Raw genomic sequence first — 20,666 nt, forward strand, 5'->3', positions numbered from 1 at the left:
GCCTTTGCCCTCTGTTCTGTAAATAGTGCAACATTTTAACAAACTCTTTCCGCCTTTTGGCTGCAGAGGCGGACATGTCAAAGAAAATGAGACCTAATGGGACATCTGAGGAGGTGACCTGTCGCTGCTTTATGGCCTAAGATAAAATTTGTTCCTTGACCCTGTAATCCCCAAAATTAACAAGGATTGTCCGCTGGAATTTAGAGTAAGGGGGAAATGCACAGGCCCCTAAGGGCCCCCAGAGTCAGATCCCCATTAAATTTCAGGGGGACCTTTTTTTGATTAACAAGTTGACCCATAGTAGTATCTGCTGCCCCTCGAGGCCTTCTGGGATACAGAGAATACGAAGATTAGAGCGCCTAAAGTGATTCTCCAATTCCTCCAATTTGAACTCCATTGCAGATTCTTGGCTCTGATAAGAAGCGGCTTTATCATTCATAATAGAGCCATGTTATCTTCGATTTTAGAGAGGCGGGCAGGGATGGCAGCAATTTCCGTGTATTGAGAAGTTTTGAGCTCTCTATTCGCTTACAGAATTATGTTGAGCAGGCTTTTAGCATCCAATTGCAAAGAAAAAGATCTATAATACTGAAGAATTTTCCTGAATTGATTCAGTCCCAGCATTAGATTGCGCTGCAGGTGTTGCGGAGGATGCTACAGAAGATACAGTATCATCAGGTACTGCCTGCCCAATGTCTTCAGAAGCGGTGGTCTGGATAAGCTCCATCCAGGAGATGGGGAGGATTGTACTTGAGAATGAACACCGTTGCCACGAGACGTCCCCTTAATGGAGTCAGCAGGCTGTTCAGCTGTTGGTGGAACACTCTCTATCCCCTCTTTGCCAGATGTTGACCCAGATTTAGCTTTGACAGAGGGTATTTTTAAGTTCCTTAGATTTCCCAGCCACAGCGTCACCCCCGGGAGTCATCTCATCTGGATCCCCCAAACTTAGCGCTGTTAAGGGCCGGGCCCCAGGAGAAACAACAGGAATGGGACTGATACTTGTGTCCAGATCAGTAGAGGCGCCCCCCCCAATATAGTGTTTCTGGGAGAGCTCTGCTGTGGCCATCTCAGAATTTTCTGTGGGCAGTCCCAGATCTTTCCTCAAAGTTGCTGCACGATTAGTCCAGGCTGCTGCTTGTCTAGCCCGCTTTCTGACCCTCTGAACCAGAACTGGGGACTCAAGGTGGGTCGTGGCAAACATACACGCAAACATACAGACATGCGTACAACAAAAAGACACAGACATGCAGAGGAATACCCAGAGCGAAATCGAACACGCTAAAGCTCAGAGATGTAGAAGGTGCTTCTAAGCGCTGCTCACTTGCTGTATTTAAGGTGTCCTCATACCCCGCAAAGCTCACTGACCCCTGGTGTTCTCTTCCTTTCACTCCAGGGTTCTCCGCACAGGATGATCCCAATAAGTCTCTGTAAGGTTTGACCTGGGGTAGGGGGCTGTGAGTTGTAGGATCAAGGAGGTATAGCGAAAACGAAACTTGTGGTGCAATTATTTGAGAACAAGGTCGAGGTCCAATAAACAAACAAAGTCTCGTAGCTCCGACAAAGACATTCTATCTCCGGCAGACTTCTCTTCTAAACTCCCGGGGGCGGGTCCAACAGAAGGTCTTCTCTCTTCGTAGAACCTCAACAAAAGGAAAAGGAAAGAATACGCCGGGTTACTGGCGTGACCAACAATAAGTAATGGCAGGAGGGGAGGGAAGGACGTGAAGGGGATCACCAGTGACCATAACCGTTCGGTGCTCTTTCTTCTAGTGAGTGATAGCGCTTGCAGTCAGGCACTCCCATCCCGTGACCACCCAGCCGCCCTCTACCCAGTCCCTCCCTCAGTAAAAAACACTCCCTGTATTCTCGCCCGTACCTTGCGGAGCCACACTTCTCCGGTTGAAGTGTGGCTGGGCGGAGCGTGAATCCGTTGGCCTCCCGGCTTCTCCTGCGGTGACCTCGTGGCTGGTTCTACTCCTGTCTCCGAGGACGGCAACCCTGCTTCGGCATCTTCACGGGTTGTGGCGAACTCCTGGGGCGCTTCTTCCTCTTCTGCCGCGTTCGCGCCGTTCTCCTCTCGGCGTCGAACTATCAGCGTCGACGTCGTCTCGGATTGGCGAGATGGGGATGACGTCGCAGAGGGTGCTCCGTCTTCCGGGTAAGCCCAAGCTGCCTTAAAGGGAGCGTGGCCGTCCTGCACTCGTCGAGGCGGAAAGGAAGAGGGACATTGATCAGTATCGGACTCGTGGCAGGCAGGGACCCCCTGACAGTCTCCTTCAGCCTCCGCTCCCTCCTGAGAGTCACTGACACCCTGCACAGTGGTCCCCTACTCCACGCAGCTCCTCTGCCACAATACCGCACCTGCACAAGGCTTTCTGCGCAGCTTGCCTCTCAGCGCTATCTGCTCAGCACGCTGCCTGTCCTCAAAGGCTTGCTGTCAGTGGCGACCCCTGGTCGCTGCTCCTCTGTCCCAGCAGCTGCACCCAGCTCTCTGCACGAGCTGCACAGAGAGTACCGTCCAGCGCACGCGGCAGCGCTCTCAATTGGCTGGAGGCTGATGGCCTCACTGCTCGCGGCTCCTCCCACGGCGGAATCTCCTGCCGTGTCAGAAGCTCAGAATATTAGTGGCGCTTCAGCAAGTGCGTAACCAGCACCTCAGTCGACAAGGAAATCCCTCCACCCCACAAGTGCCGCTTAGTGCTTACTTCCTTCCCTCCAACACTAGTGGACATCCACTCTGCAGCTGTGACATCCCTCCACTCCCCTTTCGTTTTCTTGCGCATAGTCTACTATCCAGGAGTTCTGCTGAAAAATGTGAAGTGCCCAAAACAAAGCAAACATTAAGTATGGAGATTCACCCACTGCGCGGTAGATGATGGGGCAAGAGGCAGTGAAAATAGCAGTGAAAGATTAACTACGCTCATTGTCACTGGAGCAGTAGTCAAAACTAATCATAAAAATATCCAAGAACATTTTTCTGGAAGGTCCACAAATTCAGATAGAAAAGAAAGCCCCTTTCACCCATCTCCCACTTTTCACGTCAAAAAGATAGCAAATACCTAAACGATTTCAGAATTAAAGCATCGAAGAAGCACTAATAGTGGTTAGGGTAAACTAGTGCTGCCAGCCTCTCCTTTAACTATATATCTTATTTTTTTCTACATTACAACAGCTACTATGAAACAAAACTCCTGTCTGAGCAGTGCTGACAGCTCAGGTCCGGGCATTGATTCGCGGGCAGCTGAGGAGGCTGCTGAGTGGAGAATTGGGAGTGCACCTTCTTGGCCGCGAGCCACCATATCCATTATATATTCCGACACCACGGAACCTGCTGAGCTCAAACTGTCACCATGGGCGCAGCGTGATCCCGCTGGAAGAGCGTTAAACATTTACAGAGCAGCGAAAGGCAGGACCAGTTCCCGAGCAGTTCATTCTTTCAATGGAGGCTGGTTCGCCCTGAGGTAAAAGACGTCAGACCTATTGTACTGGACTGTTTAAGATATTTCATGGCGACGCTGCAGAGTAAGCATAACAGCAGTGCATGTTCAAATTTGAAATATGTTCCCAAGACTTTTGAGCACCTTAGAAGAATGAGCAGACCTTTCTCTGCATTATAAAAATATTTGAATAATTGTTGATGAACGCAGCAGGGAATACAATAAAACAAGGATTGTCAAAGTAAATATTTTTCGCTTTTGTGTAGTAACATTTTTACCATGATCCACTAATACACACACAATTAAAGCATGCACAGCTACAGTGCTTTCATTACACAGATTACAAGGTAGAATACGGACAGCAGCAGTCTCCATGTTTCCAAACACAGAACACATGTAGCAGCACGGTTCACATATAGCAGTGACATGTAGCAGCAGTAAACATTCTGCTAAAAAAAAAAATGCAACTCTCTCTTCTCCTGTACACATTATTGATAAGTTCTCATCTGGAATAATGTGTCTTCTTTTGAGGCACTCATCTGGAATATTGCCCCCTGTTCTCAATGCCTCACGTAGGACATTGTTATTACTCGTATCGAAAAAGCATTAAAAATGCCCTCGCCTTTCATTGAGTTAAAGTCATTTCCTTTGCTATACAATACCATTAGCAGAGCAAATGGCTTTAACTTAATCAAAGGCTAAACCTATTGCATTTTCAATGCTTGTTTTCCCCTTACTATAATGAAGGAAGAGACTTTTTTTTCTCTGTGATATGTTCTGCTTTTACTAATGGCTGGAAGTCATATGTTTCAAATGCCAATCTCAATACATGTCTTCATATTCCAGGCTTTGACACGACTAAAGGAGTCTAAAGAAATTGTTTGGAACACATCCTGCTGCGTGAAAAAAAGAGGAAGTAAGACGAGGGGATGCTCATTATATGGGACAAGAGAGACTATTGATTGATTTAAAGCTTTTGTAGTTCCTTTCCTATGGGTTGCTAGGAAAGGTAATTATATGAACAATGTTGAAGTCTGCTGGAGTAAAAGTAAAGGAAGAAAGTATAGCATAATTTTCACCTCTGTGTCCTTAATAGAATTGAAATTTTGTAATGAATGTTGAGAAAATTCTACTTTCTTTCTACAATTGCAGATCGTAATGCCCTCAATCTCAGAACCAAATGTTGCTCTTATTGGTAAGCCTGGCAAACAAGATAATAAGCGCAAGGCCTATATGCCAATAGTGCTTTTAAATTCAGATGCTAAGATCCATACAAATGTGCTGAGCAACAGATTGTTCCATCTACCCTGCCTGATTGATCCTGATCAGGCAGGTTTTGTCCCTTGGAGGATAGCTGCTGATAATATTTTGAGAGTTATACATTTGACTGAAAAAGCTAACTTTAGGAAGATCCCACGTAGCAATTCTTTCTTTCCTTAGATGCAGAAAAATCATTTGTCAGGATTAGCTGGTTATTTCTTTTTCAGGTGCTAGAGGTCATCGGGTTGAGGTGCTCTTTCAGTATTTTCTGCGAGACCCTTGCTTTTCTACTTCCCATATAAGGGCATTGATTGCTTTTTGAACAGTCACATTCGTGGAGAGTTTGAAAGATGTAAAGCAATATCTGCAGTAACTTCTGTTTAATTACCTCCACTCTGGCCATCCACGGTAGAAAAATATTGTGCCATTTGTGGAAATCCTAGTGATCGCATTAAGCAATTGAGGGTAGTTCCCAGCATGCAATCAATCAGCAGTGTTTTGCTGTAAGTTGTTTATACACACATGCAGGTCCGCCAACAAACACTACATACTCATGGCACTTGCACGCTACACAAATGAAAGACAACACAAATAAGGAAGTTTCCCAGAGGTAGGTGGAAGGATCCAATGAGGAAGCATGCCACACCATTAGGGTATGTCTACCTTTCTATACAACTTATATCAACTTTTTGCTGATGGGAATGTTACATCCTTCATCCTTCTCGCACGTCTCAGACCTAAAATTTTACCTGACATGTAAGTTTGGCAGAGGAGGAAATGTCACGGCACCCATTTGCAGTCACTGGAGACTTCACAAACGGTAAAAATAAATACAAACATAAAAATAAAGGGTTTCCTGTAAAAATTAATGAAAACAGAGAGCTTTTGTTATAATGGACCTCATGTCCTATCCTTCCTTCACATCCTTCACTATCAGTTATCCTAGTTCTATTCTCAAATGTCACTGAAATATATGTGATAAAAGGAAATTGGACACGCACATCTAGAATATGCATATCATTCTATTTTATAGCAAATAATTTCTGCAGTATATAATTACTCTCCCAACAGCATAACATCCCGATGAACCTGAGAAACACTAAGGGAAAGGCCTTTTGAGGGTGTTCTTTGCACTTTTGAAAAATTCTTGTTTCATGAGCAGCTGAGCAGTGACCTCATGGCTCGCCATGTAGGCAATACTGGTGTAAATCCTCCTCCATCAATGACAAGCTCCTCTGAAATGCCTCAGTGGGCACTGCTCACCATCAGCTCAAGGCAGTGTCATATTCAAGCCCTAGCTACACACTTTACATCTGACTTTAGGCTTCTTGAATGACAAAGTAGAACAGCCTGCCATGGCCTACTCAGGACTAATAAAATGGACTCCACAGTTAGCAAAAGATAGGTAATCTCCATCTACGTTATTACAGTCAGCTTAAGTTGTGTTGCTTAGACGGAACGGGGGAGAAGAAAGGAAAGAGGAAGGGAAGGAGGGACTTGTGTGCATGTATTTTGTATGGGAGTGGTGCGTAGGTGCATTTGTGTCTGTGTGTGCGGGTTAGATCAGTACACATTTGACCGTCCAAAAGTGCTATGAATTCTCATTCTTGAGTGCAATAGTTATCTTAAAATGTACTGGAAACATACATCTGGGGTATTTTTGTTGAAATCCATATTTATTAGGCAGTCTGTAATTCAAACAAAATAAGTAATACCTGTTTACCTTGAAGGTAGTCTTCAGAACAGAGAGCAACAGTAGACTTCTTCTTTCTATTGCACTGCTGCAGGGGTCACTGATCAGAAATTACCAGACAAGCATCGCATGTCTAAACCAAATGCAGATCTCATGCTCCCTATATTATGCTTGTGGCCTTATTACAATTTTTCATGGTTGAAATAGTGGCCTAATTTTGGAGAGATAAAGAGTGTGTCCCTGTCTAGTTTGAAGGGTGAAACAATATGGCTAAAGCTATTTCTACAAAACACTTGCTTTTAAGAAAACAAAACAAAAAAAAATTGTAAGATCTATGCCTTCCACTCAGTGGTTTCTAAATTGGCTCTAAGGCAACAAATGGCTAATTTCAATAAAATGGGCCAGGGGTGGGGGGGATTTTGTCCTGCATTTGCACAGTGTGGTCCTTCTCCTGTTCTGCTGCCGCAGTTGACTGTATGCTGTCAACTGTTGGGAGAAGAAATGGTACCAGAACTTAAGATGTTACTGAGTGAACAGGCAGATTTCACTCTCTTGAAATTGAAAGTGTGATGGGTTACTGCGATGATGCAGAGGCACAGAGTTGCACAGTATTACACTTTGCACATGAAAGGATTTTCCACCTCATTTGTTTTTTATGCTTATACATATGGAGGACAAAACTCAAGGGGCCTACAGACCTAAAAAATCATTGGGGTCTATGGAAGATGAAATTCCTGCTTAAAGGTAAAATCTGAAAATATTGTGATGTATCATACATATGGCCTTAAAGCAAAACGACTGGCCATTGAGAAGCAAATGGAGCTGGTGCAAACCTTATAAGACAGGGTTAAACTTCCTCAGTCCCAGCAGAGCTCTCATTCCAGCATAAAGTATTGCAACGTGGCTCTATTGCTCTCTAGGAGGACTGGAGGACCTTCTTTGAAACAAATTCGATTTTGCAATGAGAGACCATAAACCATACACCAGATGATGTATTACACTACATATGTGAGCAGGAGTGGCACATTTGCCTGCGCAAGTCACCAAATATTTTTTATTATTAACCTTACCTCTGATCTTTAGATTGTGCCATCTCTTCCCCTATCAATTTTGGTCGCTGAGCTTGATGTACACGAATCATCTGTAACAACTGGTCTGCCTCACAATCAGGGAGGTTACCCTTAATAACAAATATAGAATAACCTAGGGAGGATATAGTACATCAATCTCAGATTTCGAACTACAGTCAAACATAAGCCATACTAGAACACAGAATAAACAAAAATACGTCATGGACACGGGTCTTAAAAAAACCAAAGAACACAAGGAGGTATAGAAAAATACAGCCACAGTCACGTTCTTTCAGTATCCCAAACATTAAGTTATGTTTAGATGAAATAGTAAACACAATTCAGTCTAACTCTCTAATAAAACTGAAACGGAGAACCACCAGAAGCCAGAATATAGATATATTTTACCACGTGTCATCTTTTCTGAATGTTTAGACATACCTGGTGGGATATAGAGGACAAGAAAATGTTACTTACCAGTAAGCATCTGTTTATGGCAAATAGTGCTGCAGATTCACATGCTTAGCATAACCCTCCTATCTAGAGTTGGGCTCAGATTTGCGCAAGTTGTTTTTCTTCAAAGAAAGTCTTTCAAGTCATCACGTAGTGTGAATTCTCCTCTTGCTGGTAATGCGCCTGGTCAAAGACTTCATTGCAAAAATAGTTTTCACACACGGGGGGTGTGGATGAAACATAAAGCGAAGTAAAGTATATAGAGATGTCCATATGAAATGAGTTTATGAGAAATAGTGAAAGTAACTGTAACAAGCATAGGCATCCAGGGGCGAGCGTGTTCACATGTGAATCTACAGCACTACATGCCATGAACAGATGCTTACTGGAAAAGTAACATATTGCGTTTGAGGCATGTGAGGCTGTAGATACACATGCTTAGCATAGACTGTAAAATAGTCCTCCCCCATGAGCGGTGGCTAGCCTGTGGGAGTTAGTTTCAAATAGCGTGCGTAGCACTACTTGGCCCACATTGGCTTGTTAATGGGCCAGTACATCTACACAGTAGTGTTTTGCAAATGTATGTGGTGTGGACCATGTAGCTGCTTTACATATGTCAGCTAAAGGTATATTTCCGAAGAAGGTCATTGATGCTTCTTTGTTATGAGTGGAGTGAGATCTAGGAGGAATGGGTAAGGTTATTTTCGCTTTAGAACAGCAAGTCTGGATGCATTTAACAATCCATCGTGCAATGCTTACTTTAGAATGCAAATGCTACTTACCAGTATGCATCTGTTCTTGGCATGTAGGGCTGCTGACATTCATATCTGTGCATAGATCGCCGCCTAGTGTTGGGTCCGGATGATTGCACATTGTTGTCCTGGAAGAGTCTTCGAAGTATCACGAGATAGGTGGCTCCTCCCCTGGACTACAGTGCGCATGGGCATCGCCTCCATCCCCAGATTGTTTTTAGCCATTGGCAGAGATGGAGTGAAGTATTTGAGTGATGACCATGCTATGAGCATATATATATGAATGAACACTGCAGCTGCTACAGGCGCCGGGGAGGAGGGTGGGCGATATGAATGTCAGCAGCCCTACATGCCAAGAACAGATGCATACTGGTAAGTAGCATTTGCAGTTCGAGGCATGTGGGCTGCTGAATTCATATCTGTGCATAGAATACATAGCAGTCCCTCCATTATCGGCGGCCGCCCGTGCCAGCTGCAGCAGTCTGAAAAAGTGTCTTGAGAACAGCCTGACCAACAGCTGCCTGCTGTTTGGAGTGCACGTCTACACAGTAGTGTTTAGTGAAAGTATGTGTGGTAGACCATGTGGCTGCTCTACAGATATCTACTAAGGGAATGTTACCTAGGAAAGCCATAGAGGCCCCCAACTTCCTGGTGGAGTGGGCCCTTGGTGGGATAGTGAGAGTGCGCTTAGCTTTAGCGTAGCAGATTTGAATGCATTTCACGATCCACCTAGCGATCCCCGCTTTGGAGATAGCGTTTCCCTTGTGGTGTGTGGCAAAAGCAACGAAAAGCTGCTTGGTTTTGCGAAAATCTTTTGTCCTGTCTACATAGTACATCAAGGCTCTCTTAACGTCAAGGGTGTGGAGCATCCGCTCCGCCAGCGTCTCTGGGTTCTGGAAAAACACCGGCAACTCAATTGTCTGGTTCATATGGAATTGAGATACAACCTTGGGTAAGAATTTAGGGTTAGTGCGGAGTACAACCCTGTTAGCATGTACCTGGAAGAAAGGTTCTTGGATGGTGAGCGCCTGCAACTCGCTAACCCTCCGTAGCGATGTTATTGCTACTAAGAACGCAACCTTCCAAGTTAGAAACTGAAGCTCACAAGAGTGCAGTGGCTCGAAGGGAGGACCCATCAGTCTTGTAAGAACCACATTGAGGTTCCATTCTGGAGCTGGTGGGGTCCTTGGCGGAATGACTCTCTTGAGTCCTTCCAAAAAAGCCTTGATAGCAGGGACCTTAAAGAGTGACAGGTGTTGCCTATTCTGGAGGTATGCTGCCATAGCAGACAGGTGAATGCGGATGGAAGAGTATGCTAAATTGCATTGATACAGGTGGAAAAGGTAACAAATGATGTTTTGAATGGAAGCATCTAGCGGGTCAATATTGTGGTTAGCACAGTAGATGACAAACCTCTTCCATTTAGCCGCATAACAAGCTCTAGTAGTGGGCTTCCTTGCCTCCCGAATGATGTTCATGCAATCGGGAGGAAGATTGAGGTAGCCAAACTCTAGGACTTCAGGAGCCAGATCGCCAGGTTGAGCTGTTGCGGATCTGGGTGCTGAATGTCGCCATGGCTCTGCGTCAGAAGGCTGGGAGTGAGATGAAGCCTTTGATGCGGTACCACGGAGAGTTCCAGAAACGTGGTGTACCATGGTTGGCGAGCCCATGTTGGAGCAACCAGGATGAGAGTCATCGAGTGCTGCCTGAGCTTGCGTGCCACCAGCGGTATCAGAGGTGCTGGGGGAAAAGCGTACGCAAATCTGCCTGACCAGTTCATCCACATCGCATTGCCCTGTGATTGCGGGTGTGGGAACCTGGCGGCGAAGCTTTGGCATTTTGCGTTCTCCTTTGTGGCGAACAGGTCTATCTCTGGATGACCCCACTTTTGGAAGTACGGTTGGAGTACTGATGGATGTATCTCCCACTCGTGCATTTGATGGCTGTGCCTGCTGAGCAGATCCGCCATCTGATTGTCCTTGCCCGGGAGATGCTCTGCCATGAGGAAGATGTTCCTCTGAATGGCCCACTTCCACATGCTCTGAGCCAGATGAGACAGCTGTGGAGAGTGTGTGCCTCCCTGCTTCTGAATGTAGTACATGGCCGTCATGTTGTCCGTCCGGATCAACACGACTTTGTTGCACAGATGTACTTTGAACGCCTTTAAGGCCATGAAGACTGCCATCAGTTCCAACACATTGATGTGCATCTTCCTTTGCTGTAGTGTCCATAGTCCCTGCACTGTGTACTGGAGCACATGCGCTCCCCATCCCTGGAGAGAGGCGTCCGTCGTCAGGATAATCTGTGGCACAGGCTCTTGGAATGGTCGGCCCTTGCAAAGGTTTTGTGGATTCCACCAATGCAGAGAGTTGTATGCCCGACCGCTCACCAACACTAGGTCTGTCAGTTGCCCATGAGCCTGAGTCCACTGACGTGCTAGGCGCTCCTGAAGCGGACGCATATGTAGTCTCGCGTGCGGGACAATGGAGATGCAGGAGGCCATCATGCCTATCAACTGCATGAACACCTTCGCCGGAAGCGAGTGCTGGGGTCTGAATCGTTGGATCAGCGCCTGGATACTGGCGATTCTCACTGAATTTGGCTGCGCAGTGGCTGCCAGAGTGTTGATTGTCGCGCCCAGATACTGGCGCACGTGGGCGGGCTGGAGATGGGACTTTGGGTAGTTCAGAGAGAATCCCAGATCGTGCAGGAGATGAATGGTGCGTGACACATGGTCGACGCACTGTTGTTCTGTCTTTGCTTGAATGAGCCAGTCGTCCAGGTAGGGGTAGACGTGGACGCTCTGGCGACGGAGATGCGCCGCCACAGTCGCTAGGCACTTTGTAAATACCCTTGGCGCCGTGGTGACCCCGAACGGCAGAACCCTGAACTGGTAATGCTGGTCTTGAATCGTGAATCTGAGATACTTCCTGTGGGAAGGATGCAGGGGGATATGAAAATATGCATCTTTCAGATCCAGCGTAGCCAGGAAGTCCCCCTGCTGAAGCAGAGGGAGTACTTGCTGCAACGTGAGCATATGGAAGTGCTCCGAGAGAATGTACCAGTTGAGGGGCCTGAGGTCCAGGATGGGCCTGAGGGATCCGTCCTTTTTGGGAATTAGAAAATACAGGGAGTAAACCCCTGTTCCCCTTTCCTGCAATGGAACGAGCTCTATTGCCCCTTTTTGCAGCATGACTAGAACTTCCTGCTGCAACAAGGTCAAGTGCTCGCCGGACATAGGACGGCTCCTTGGGGGTATGTTTGGTGGAATGGAAGTAAGTTCCAGACAGTAACCGTACTGGATAAGAGACTTGACCCACCTGTCCGTGGTGATGGATCTCCACGCGGGCAGGAACTGCTGGAGTCTCCCCCCGACCGGTGTTGTATGGTCGGGGGGCAGTGACAAGACGTCACTGCTTGTTGGCGGTGGTGGACCTGGAGCTGTTGTTTCCACGTCCCCTGCCCTTGACGTTATTGCCTCTGTAGCCACCTCTACCCTTGTTGTTGTACGAGGTCTGGGTGTTACTTTTGTAATACTGTGTGGACTGCGATGCCTGACCCCTTGAGGTGCCTCTGGAATTGGAGCGGCGAAAGGAACCACTCCGAAACTGCTGCGACTGGAGGGCCCCCATAGACTTGGCAGTGTCTGTATCTTTTTTCAGTTTTTCCAGCGTCGCATCCACCTCCGGGCCAAACAGGTGGTCAGGATTAACTGTTTGGTTCAGTATTGTCGTTTGAATATCGGGCTTGAACCCTGAAATTCTAAGCCAAGCATGCCGTCTAAGCAACACACTGGTGTTGATTGCCCTGGAGGCTGTATCGGCCACATCCAGCGCACATTTTATGGATGCGTTTGCGATGAGCTTTCCTTCCTGAATCAGCATTTCTCCTGCCTCCTTGTACTGGTCAGGCAAGTGTTGCAGTAGTGATTCTAAGGTGTCATAATGAGCCCTATCATAGCGTGCAAGTAGGGCCTGTGTGTTTGAGATTCTCCAAATATTAGCTGCCTGTGCAGCTATTCGTTTCCCTGAGGCCTCGAAGATTTTGGACTCTTTGTCTGGGGGGGGAGCGTCACCAGTGGTCTGCGAGTTCGCCCTCTTCCGAGCGTTGGATACAACCAACGAGTCCAGTGGCAAGTGTCCCTTGATGTATGTAGGATCCGAGGGCGCTGCCTTATATTTTTTGTCAATGCGAGGGTTGACGACACGCGCCCGGGTGGGCTCCTAGAAGACCTCCGTTGCGTGTTTAAGCACCCCCTTAAGCATTGGCAGTGTTTTGACTGACTTTTCAGCCACTGAGAAAGTGTCAAATAAAAAGTCCACATCCACAGGGTCCGAGTGCAGCTCGACATCGTGGTTAGCCGCAGCTCTCTCGATCAGAGCGTTAAAGGCCGCTGAGTCCTCCGTCGGTGACGTTTTGGCCGCAAAAAGTTGCGTGTCCTGGCCCGACTGCGGGTCCTCCGTGTCGCCTCCGGCCGACCAAGGTTCGTGCTCCTCCTCCGGATCCGAGTACGCCGGATAGTTGTACTCGGCATCTTCCTCGTCAGCATCGCCTGCGGCGGAATGCGGCGGCGAGTGTCCCAGGGCTTGTGGAGACATAGGTTCTATCAGGGCCGAAGTTTCCGCAGAGTCCCTCTTATTTTTGAGAGGGATCCGAAAATGTTCCAACACCGGCTCAGTGGTGATTTTTCTCTTGAGGAGAGACAGTTTCCCAGTATTGGCGTCGATGATGACCTCTCGACGCTCCTCCTCAGCAAGCGGCTGGAGCCGAAGCTTCGACACCACTAAGGCTGCTTTCGGTGTCAATACCTCCTTCGCGGTCCCGCTATGTTTCGGCGCGAAAGCCTTCGGCGTCGACTTTGGCGGCAGGGTAAAACGGATAGGCGTTTGCGCCTTCGCAGGCTTCGGCGTGTGCTCAGGCGCCACAGTGTCCTGATCAGGAACCACATTGTCCTTCCGTATCCGCTGCAGGGATTCCGCTACCTTCTTTGTTAAGGCAGGAGAGGGCTTGACCGGCTCGAGCGATCTCCCCGAGTCGGGAGTCGGATCGATGGCAGGCACCTTCTTCGGGGCCGACACCTCACGCGCCTTGTCCCCAAGGGCCGGCGCCGGCCGAGCCCGGGTCACGTCGTCGCCCTGACGCTTCTTCGGAGCCGTCTTCGGGTCCTCGACCCCCTTCGGCGCCGACGCAGCCGCGTCGGTCGACTTCGCCTTCGGCGCCGACCCCGAGGGCTTCGGGTCGGCCATCTTGGCGTGGCTCTTCAAGTCGGCCATCTTGAATTTTTTGGAAGTTGACGCCTCCAGAACCTTCAGCCCCAGCGCAACTTTCACTTTCGGTTTCGAAACCGAGGGAGCGTGACCAGATGGCTTCACTTTCGTTTTCTTCAACGGGAGTGGCGCCTCAGAAATGTCCGTGACCGGGCCCAGAGGCGGGGACGTTGGACTTATAACGAGGTCTTGGGTAAGGCCCGAAGGCGATCCCTCGACCTGGGCCGTATGAAGGGGATTGACCCCTGAGTCTGGTTGGGGATGCTCCTCCTCCGAGCTATCCCCTACGGTGGCAATAGCCGGATCGTCGTCCCCTACCTCGTCGGCGACTTCGTCAAAGTCCTCATCGCCCGCGTCGTAGGCATCCCCTTCGGACGCGGGACTAGATTCCGAACCTTGTACGTCGTCTTCGTCTCCAACAGATTCTTCGAATATGTCGTCTGGTGGGGGCGCCGCGGTAGCAGAGAACTTGGCCTGGAGCCTAGCGGCCCGACGAATCTTGAGAGTTTCCTTGCACCCGAACTTCGAACACGCCATGCAGCTGTCTTCGTCATGGTCCGGTGACAAGTATTTATTGCACACGGGGTGCACGTCGAGGTGTGGATACTTGGAGTTACACACCGGGCACTTCTTGAACGGAGTCCGCTCCATAGCACAAGTGTAGTGTAGGCCCGTCCGCGGCGAGAGCACGCGGAAGGGTAGCAAGAGTTCGGAGCTGAGAGTCAGACAAGAAACCCGAACGCAACTATACCGACGCTCAGCCTAAAGACCTTTTGGTCTCGAGTAGAAAGTTGAACAACTATCGGTTCCGACAGAGGGAACCGAAACACATCCGAACCCAATGGCGGAAAAAAACAATCTGGGGATGGAGGCGATGCCCATGCGCACTGTAGTCCAGGGGAGGAGCCACCTATCTCGTGATACTTCGAAGACTCTTCCAGGACAACAATGTGCAATCATCCGGACCCAACACTAGGCGGCGATCTATGCACAGATATGAATTCAGCAGCCCACATGCCTCGAACATAGCCTTTCCCTAGTTAGGTTTTAAGAAAGCAACAAATAGTTGATGTGTATTCTTAAATGATTTAGTCCTGTCACCAGATGAGAGCTCGTTTTACATCTGACATGTGCAAAGCCCTTTCAGGTTGGGACAAAAAGGCAGGAAGATCAAAAGATTGATTAAGGTGGAATTGTGAGACCACCTTTGGAAGAAATTTGGGGTTAGTGCGAAGTACAACCCTGTCCCTATGTATTTGGAAGAAGGATTCTTCTAAAGTTAGCGCCTAAAGCTCAGTGACGCGTCTAAGCAACGTGACAGCGACCAGCAAGGTTACCTACTAGGATACAAACTGGAGGGGGCAGGAGTGGAGGGGCTCAATGAAGGGCCCATTAATCTTGTTAATACAATATTGAGATTCCATGTGGGGGAGCTGGTGCACCCTAAGAAAGGATTTTTTTAATACCTTCCAGGAAGGCTTTGATGACTGGAATTCTGAATAGGGAAGTGTGTCGCATATTTTGTAGGTATGCGGTTACCGCCGCTAGATTTAGCCTTAGAGATGTAAATGCTAAACAAGAGGTGTGCAAATGAAATAAGTAGCAGACAATGTATTGTGGCTGCTAAGAGATCAATGTGTTCGGAATGACAATAGTGAACAAATCTTTTCCATTTAGCAGTGCAAAAGACCAGAGTATCAGGCATGCGTGCCTCTTTAAGAATGTCTATATATTGCTGTGGGAAATTGATTGAGGTAACCAAATTCTAGGACTTCGGAAGATAGATCACAAGATTGAGGGATCTGGGGTCTGGGTGTCTGATTTCCCCATGGTTCTGTGTGAGATGGTCCTGCCTGTTCAGCAGTGTCTTGTGGTGAACTAATGATAGTTCGAGGAGTGTGGCGAACCATGGTTATCGTGTCCATGGGGCAGCCACCAGGATGAGGGTGAGAGATGTCTGCAGAAATGTGTGAACCGCAAGCATAAGCAATGGGAGAGGGGGGAAAAGCGTACACAAATATCCCTGACCAACTCATCCTTCGTGCGTTGTGCTTGGCATGCGAGTGTGGAAACCTGGAGGGGAAGTCTGGGCATTTGGCATTTTCTGCTGTAGTAAAGAGATCTATTTGTGGTTGTCACCAGCTATGGAAGTATTGGAGGAGGATTTGCAGGTGGCGTTCCCACTTGTGGACTTGTTGGTGCCTCCCACTGAGAGGAGCTACAAAGTTGTTGTCCACTCCAGGTACATAATACGCTAACAGGTGAATGTTGTATTGAAGACCCCACCTCCAAATGGTCTGGGCTAAAGGAGTGTACTTGATGCTCACTTGCTTTCCGAGATTATACATGGTTGTCATGTAAACTGGATGAGGAATACTTTGCTATTTGGGGGAGGAAGGAAGGCTTTCAGCGCTAGGTGAACAGCTAGTAACTTTAGGTGATTTATGTGGAGATGTCGCTGATTGAGTGTCCAGTGGCCCTGGACAGTTTGATGTTGCAAATGCGCTCCCCATTCGATAAGGGAGGCATCCGTTGTTATAGTTCACTGCGGAACTGGGTCTAAGTAAGCCCATCCTTCTAACAGGCTGTTGGTGTTCCACCATTGCAGAGTGGCAAGCTGGACGGCCGACAAACACTAGATCTTCCCATTGACACTCCGCTTGGTCCACTGCTGTGCTTAACACTCCTGCAATGGACGCATGCTTAGTATGGCATGAGGTACTATGGCTATACACAAAGCAATCATACTGAGGAGACGAATGACTGTCCTCACTGTAAACTGTTGACCTGGTAGAAAATGGGGAATGAGTGCCTGGAATGATTGTATCCTGGCAGTATTCAGGTAAGCTATTACTAGTTCGGAGTTGAGAATTGCTCCTAGGTAAGGTTTGATTTGAAGTGGTTGATAACACTTTTGACAAATCACACGTGTTATCTAGTTATGGTAACACATTTATGCTTTGTCTGAGCAGGTGAGCAGCTACTACTGAGAGACATTTGGGAAAGAACCCTGTACGCTGTAGTGACCCCGAAAGGGAGCACTTTGAGCTGATAATGCTGACCATTTATTACAAAACTTACATACCAGTGATGTGCCGGGTTAATAAAAATATGAAAGTAGGCATCCTTGAGGTCGAGTGCAGAAGTTGCTTTGTTGTAATAATGGAATGACATCTTGGAGAGTAACCATGTGAAAGAGCTGATAGAATGTGATAGTTTAGGGGTCTGAAATCCAATATTCGTCTCAGGAACCCGTCCTTTTTGGAAATGAGAAACTATGGTGAGTAGACTCTTGTGCACCGTTGGTGTAGTAGATTGGGTTCTATAGCTCCTTTTATGAGGATTGCTTGTACTTCTTCCCTGAACAACTTTTGATGTTGGGGGAAAGTCTGTGTTTGCGTGGTGGAATGTTGGGAGGTGTGGATGGGAGCGCCAGACAAAAACCAGGTTGGATAATATCCAACACCCACTGTTCGGAGGTGATGTTTCACCAGGTGGCAAATAACCCTTGTAGACGACCCCAGACAGGTACTGTGTGAACAGGGGGAAGAAGAGGTAAGTTGGGTGTGGTGGTTGCGGCAGATGGCTTGGTGAATCCACCCTTGTCTCTGTATTTGAATTTGTTACCCCAATATGAGCCTCAACACTCATCTAGGGGAGGTGGTTTAAGGTTGTTGCAGTTGGTATGAGGTGGAGGTCTCCGGAGAGGTAGTTTTGGACCCTCCATAGTGGGATGGGCGGCAAAGGGAGACACAATGGGAGGGTGTCTGCAGTGATCCCATGTCTTAGGCTATTTCAGTGTCTTTTCTAATAATGTATCTACTTGAGGGCCAAACAAATGTTCCCTATCAAAAGAGAGGCTAGTAGATTTTGATGTACCTCAGGTTTAAACCAGAGACCCGAAGCAAAGCACTGGAGTTTATTACCCTAGTTGCAGTATCTGCAGCATTGATGTAGGAAGCTGGCTCTGTGTATACTATACCAAAGTAAGGTATAGTGTGCACAGAGTCCAGTGGTTCCCCAAAGGCTTACAGAGATAAATATAGCTACCACCTTATTCTGCATTTGTGATAGTGTGGGCTATCAGTAAGGCGTTATCAGAGGGTAGCGTTAAGCATTTATAGTACACACTCAGGCAAGAAATTATGTCACACACTCAAAGACTTAACTCAGACCAATTGTTTGTATAAAAAATATTTCTTTAGTTGTATTTTATTTTTAGAACCAAGCAGGACTTGGTAGAGGTAAGAAAAGTTGTACTTTCCCAAACTGGTTGATAAGAATGTGCTAGCTGGAAGAAATTGGCTTTGTTACAGGTTTGTAAAACGTTTGAAGACAGTTGACTTTATGCTGTAATTACTTTGTGATTACCATGGACTACTTTTGAATTACTTTTTCCACTCAGTATGGTATGCCTCTGAGCCTGCTCGCAGGCAGGTCGCTCCCCACGCTGTTGCGCGTCTCTACCTGCATTGTTTTTGCCAAATCTTGTATTTTTCACCTGTGCCTAACTTGCTCTCTTGCCCAGACTTGTTTTTATTCCCCTGTGCCTGTACTTGCGCTCTTTCCCAGACTTGTTTTTATTCCCCTGTGCCTTTACTTGCTTTCTTACCCAGACTTGTTTTTATTCCCTTGTGCCTAACTTGCTTTCTTGCCCAGACTTGTTTTTATTCCCCTGTGCCTTACTTACTTTCTTACCCAGACTTGTTTATATTCCCCTGTGCCTCTACTTGCTTTCTAGCCCAGACATGTTTTTATTCCCCTATGCCTGTACTTGCTTTTTTGCCCAGACTTGTTTTTATTGCCCTGTGCCTGTACTTGCTTTTTTGCCCAGACTGGTTTTCATTCACCTGTGCCTGTACTTGCTTTCTTGCCCAGACATGTTTTTATTCCCCTGTGCCTGTACTTGCTTTCTTGCCCAGACTTGTTTTTAATTCCCCTCTGCCTGTACTTGCTTTCTTGCCCAGACATGTTTTTATTCCCCTGTGCCTGTATTTGCTTTCTTGACCAGACTTGTTTTTATTCCTATGCGCCTGTACTTGTTTCCTAGCGTAAACTTGTTTTTCCTTTTTTGTCCAGTTCTCCTGCGGCCCCCGCCCGTTTTTCACGCCGCTGGGTTCCTGCCCCCCTGCAATCCAATTCGCCGCCCGCTCCCGCCTTCCAGCTGCTCCTCCCTCCCACATCCCCTCATATGGAGGTGCGCCTAAGGCAAGCCCGTTTGCGCCCGTCCGCTCCAGGATCGTGCCCAGCGCCAGGACCCCTGGACCCAGCGAACTCCACAACGCCTGACACCACTACGATGCTAGAACCCTCCATGCACTCAACACCGGTCGATCACACACCTGCTTTCTGGCCGCCCCGAAGCGCACCCACAGAGCTTTCACCTGCCTGAACTGCAGCTTCACAAGCATCCGCCCCACCATCCTGAAGACCAGGAAAGAACCCAACCACCTCAGATGCATCCTTCTGAACACCGCTCCGCCTGCAAACACGCCGTTGAACTCTGGGACATACTAGACTGAACCTCCTCAGACGATGCCTTCCTGACGGAGACCTGGCTGAACACCGCCTCGGCACCAGACAGACATAGCCGTCCCAGAAGGAGACAAGATCACCCACAGGGACCGCACCAACGGAGCAGGAGTCGTCGCCGCCATTGTCCACAGGAACACTCTCAGAGTCTCGACCAACACCGACGACACCCTCAGCACCGCCGAACACCTGCACTTCCAGATCCACACCGACCCCAACACCACCCTCATAGGAACGCTCCTCTACAGACCCCCCGGACACCGACCACAGTTCAGCGACTCCATCGCCGACTTCGTCAGCACACACGCTATCGCCTCCACGGACTACATCCTCCTCGGGGACCTGAACTTCTACCTCGAGAACAACAACAACAACACCATCTCCACCACCCTGATCGACAACCTAGCCAACCTCGAACTCAGACAACTCGTCACAACACCCACCCACTACGCCGGTCACCTGCTTGACCCCATCTTCTCCACAAGCTCCCATGTCTCCTTCACCACACCATCGAACTCCATTGAACCGACCATCGCTGCATCCACTTCACCTTCAAGAAACCCACCATGCACTACTGCACTCAACAGATGCCTCGCCGCTGCTGGAGCAAAGTCAGCGAAGACCAGCTAACCACCACCCTCGCCCAGAGCCCACCCGCCGACCCCACAGACCCAGACACCGCCGCCCGCAACCTCAAAAAGTGGATCAACGACTGCGCCAACACACTCGCCCGATCAAGAAACCCTTCAACAGTCACACCAACAAGAAAGTCAGCGGGTTCTCGGAAGACCTCCGGGCCTCCGAGCAAACCTGCCGAAAGCTGGAGAAGATCTGGGTCCGTGAACGAACACCGGACAGCCACTCGGCCCACAAGAACGCCACCCGCAGACACAATCACCACATCAGAGCCGCCAAAAGGGCCTCCTTCAAAGACCGCCTAGACAACAATGCGCACAACAGCAAAGAGCTCTTCAACATTGTGAAGGAACTCTCCAACCCCAACACCAACGACGTCCCACCCTCGCAAGACTTGTGTGACTCGCTGGCCACCTTCTTTCACCGCAAGATCGCAGACATCCACGACAGCTTCAAAGCCACGACCACCCGACAACCACTGAGACCTCCGCCCCCATGACCACCATCCGCACCAACCGCCTGCTCTCCTGGACCAACATCAACGACGATGACATCATCAAGAT

At 48.3% G+C, this 20,666-nt stretch overlaps 1 protein-coding gene across 2 annotated transcripts in view; it reads right to left on the bottom strand.

The window, feature by feature from the left end:
- The window catches only part of ATXN3 (ataxin 3), a 357,787-nt gene that overhangs the window by 128,319 nt on the left and 208,802 nt on the right, over positions 1-20,666 (bottom strand). For both annotated transcript variants that reach the window (XM_086937684.1, XM_086937683.1), the window contains exon 7: positions 7,464-7,596. In XM_086937684.1, the coding sequence (XP_086793810.1) occupies positions 7,464-7,596 (133 nt within the window). The remainder of the gene's footprint in view (positions 1-7,463; positions 7,597-20,666) is intronic.

The sequence above is a fragment of the Lissotriton vulgaris genome, chromosome 9 (assembly GCF_964263255.1).
Source record: "Lissotriton vulgaris chromosome 9, aLisVul1.2, whole genome shotgun sequence".
Classification (NCBI taxonomy): domain Eukaryota; kingdom Metazoa; phylum Chordata; class Amphibia; order Caudata; family Salamandridae; genus Lissotriton; species Lissotriton vulgaris.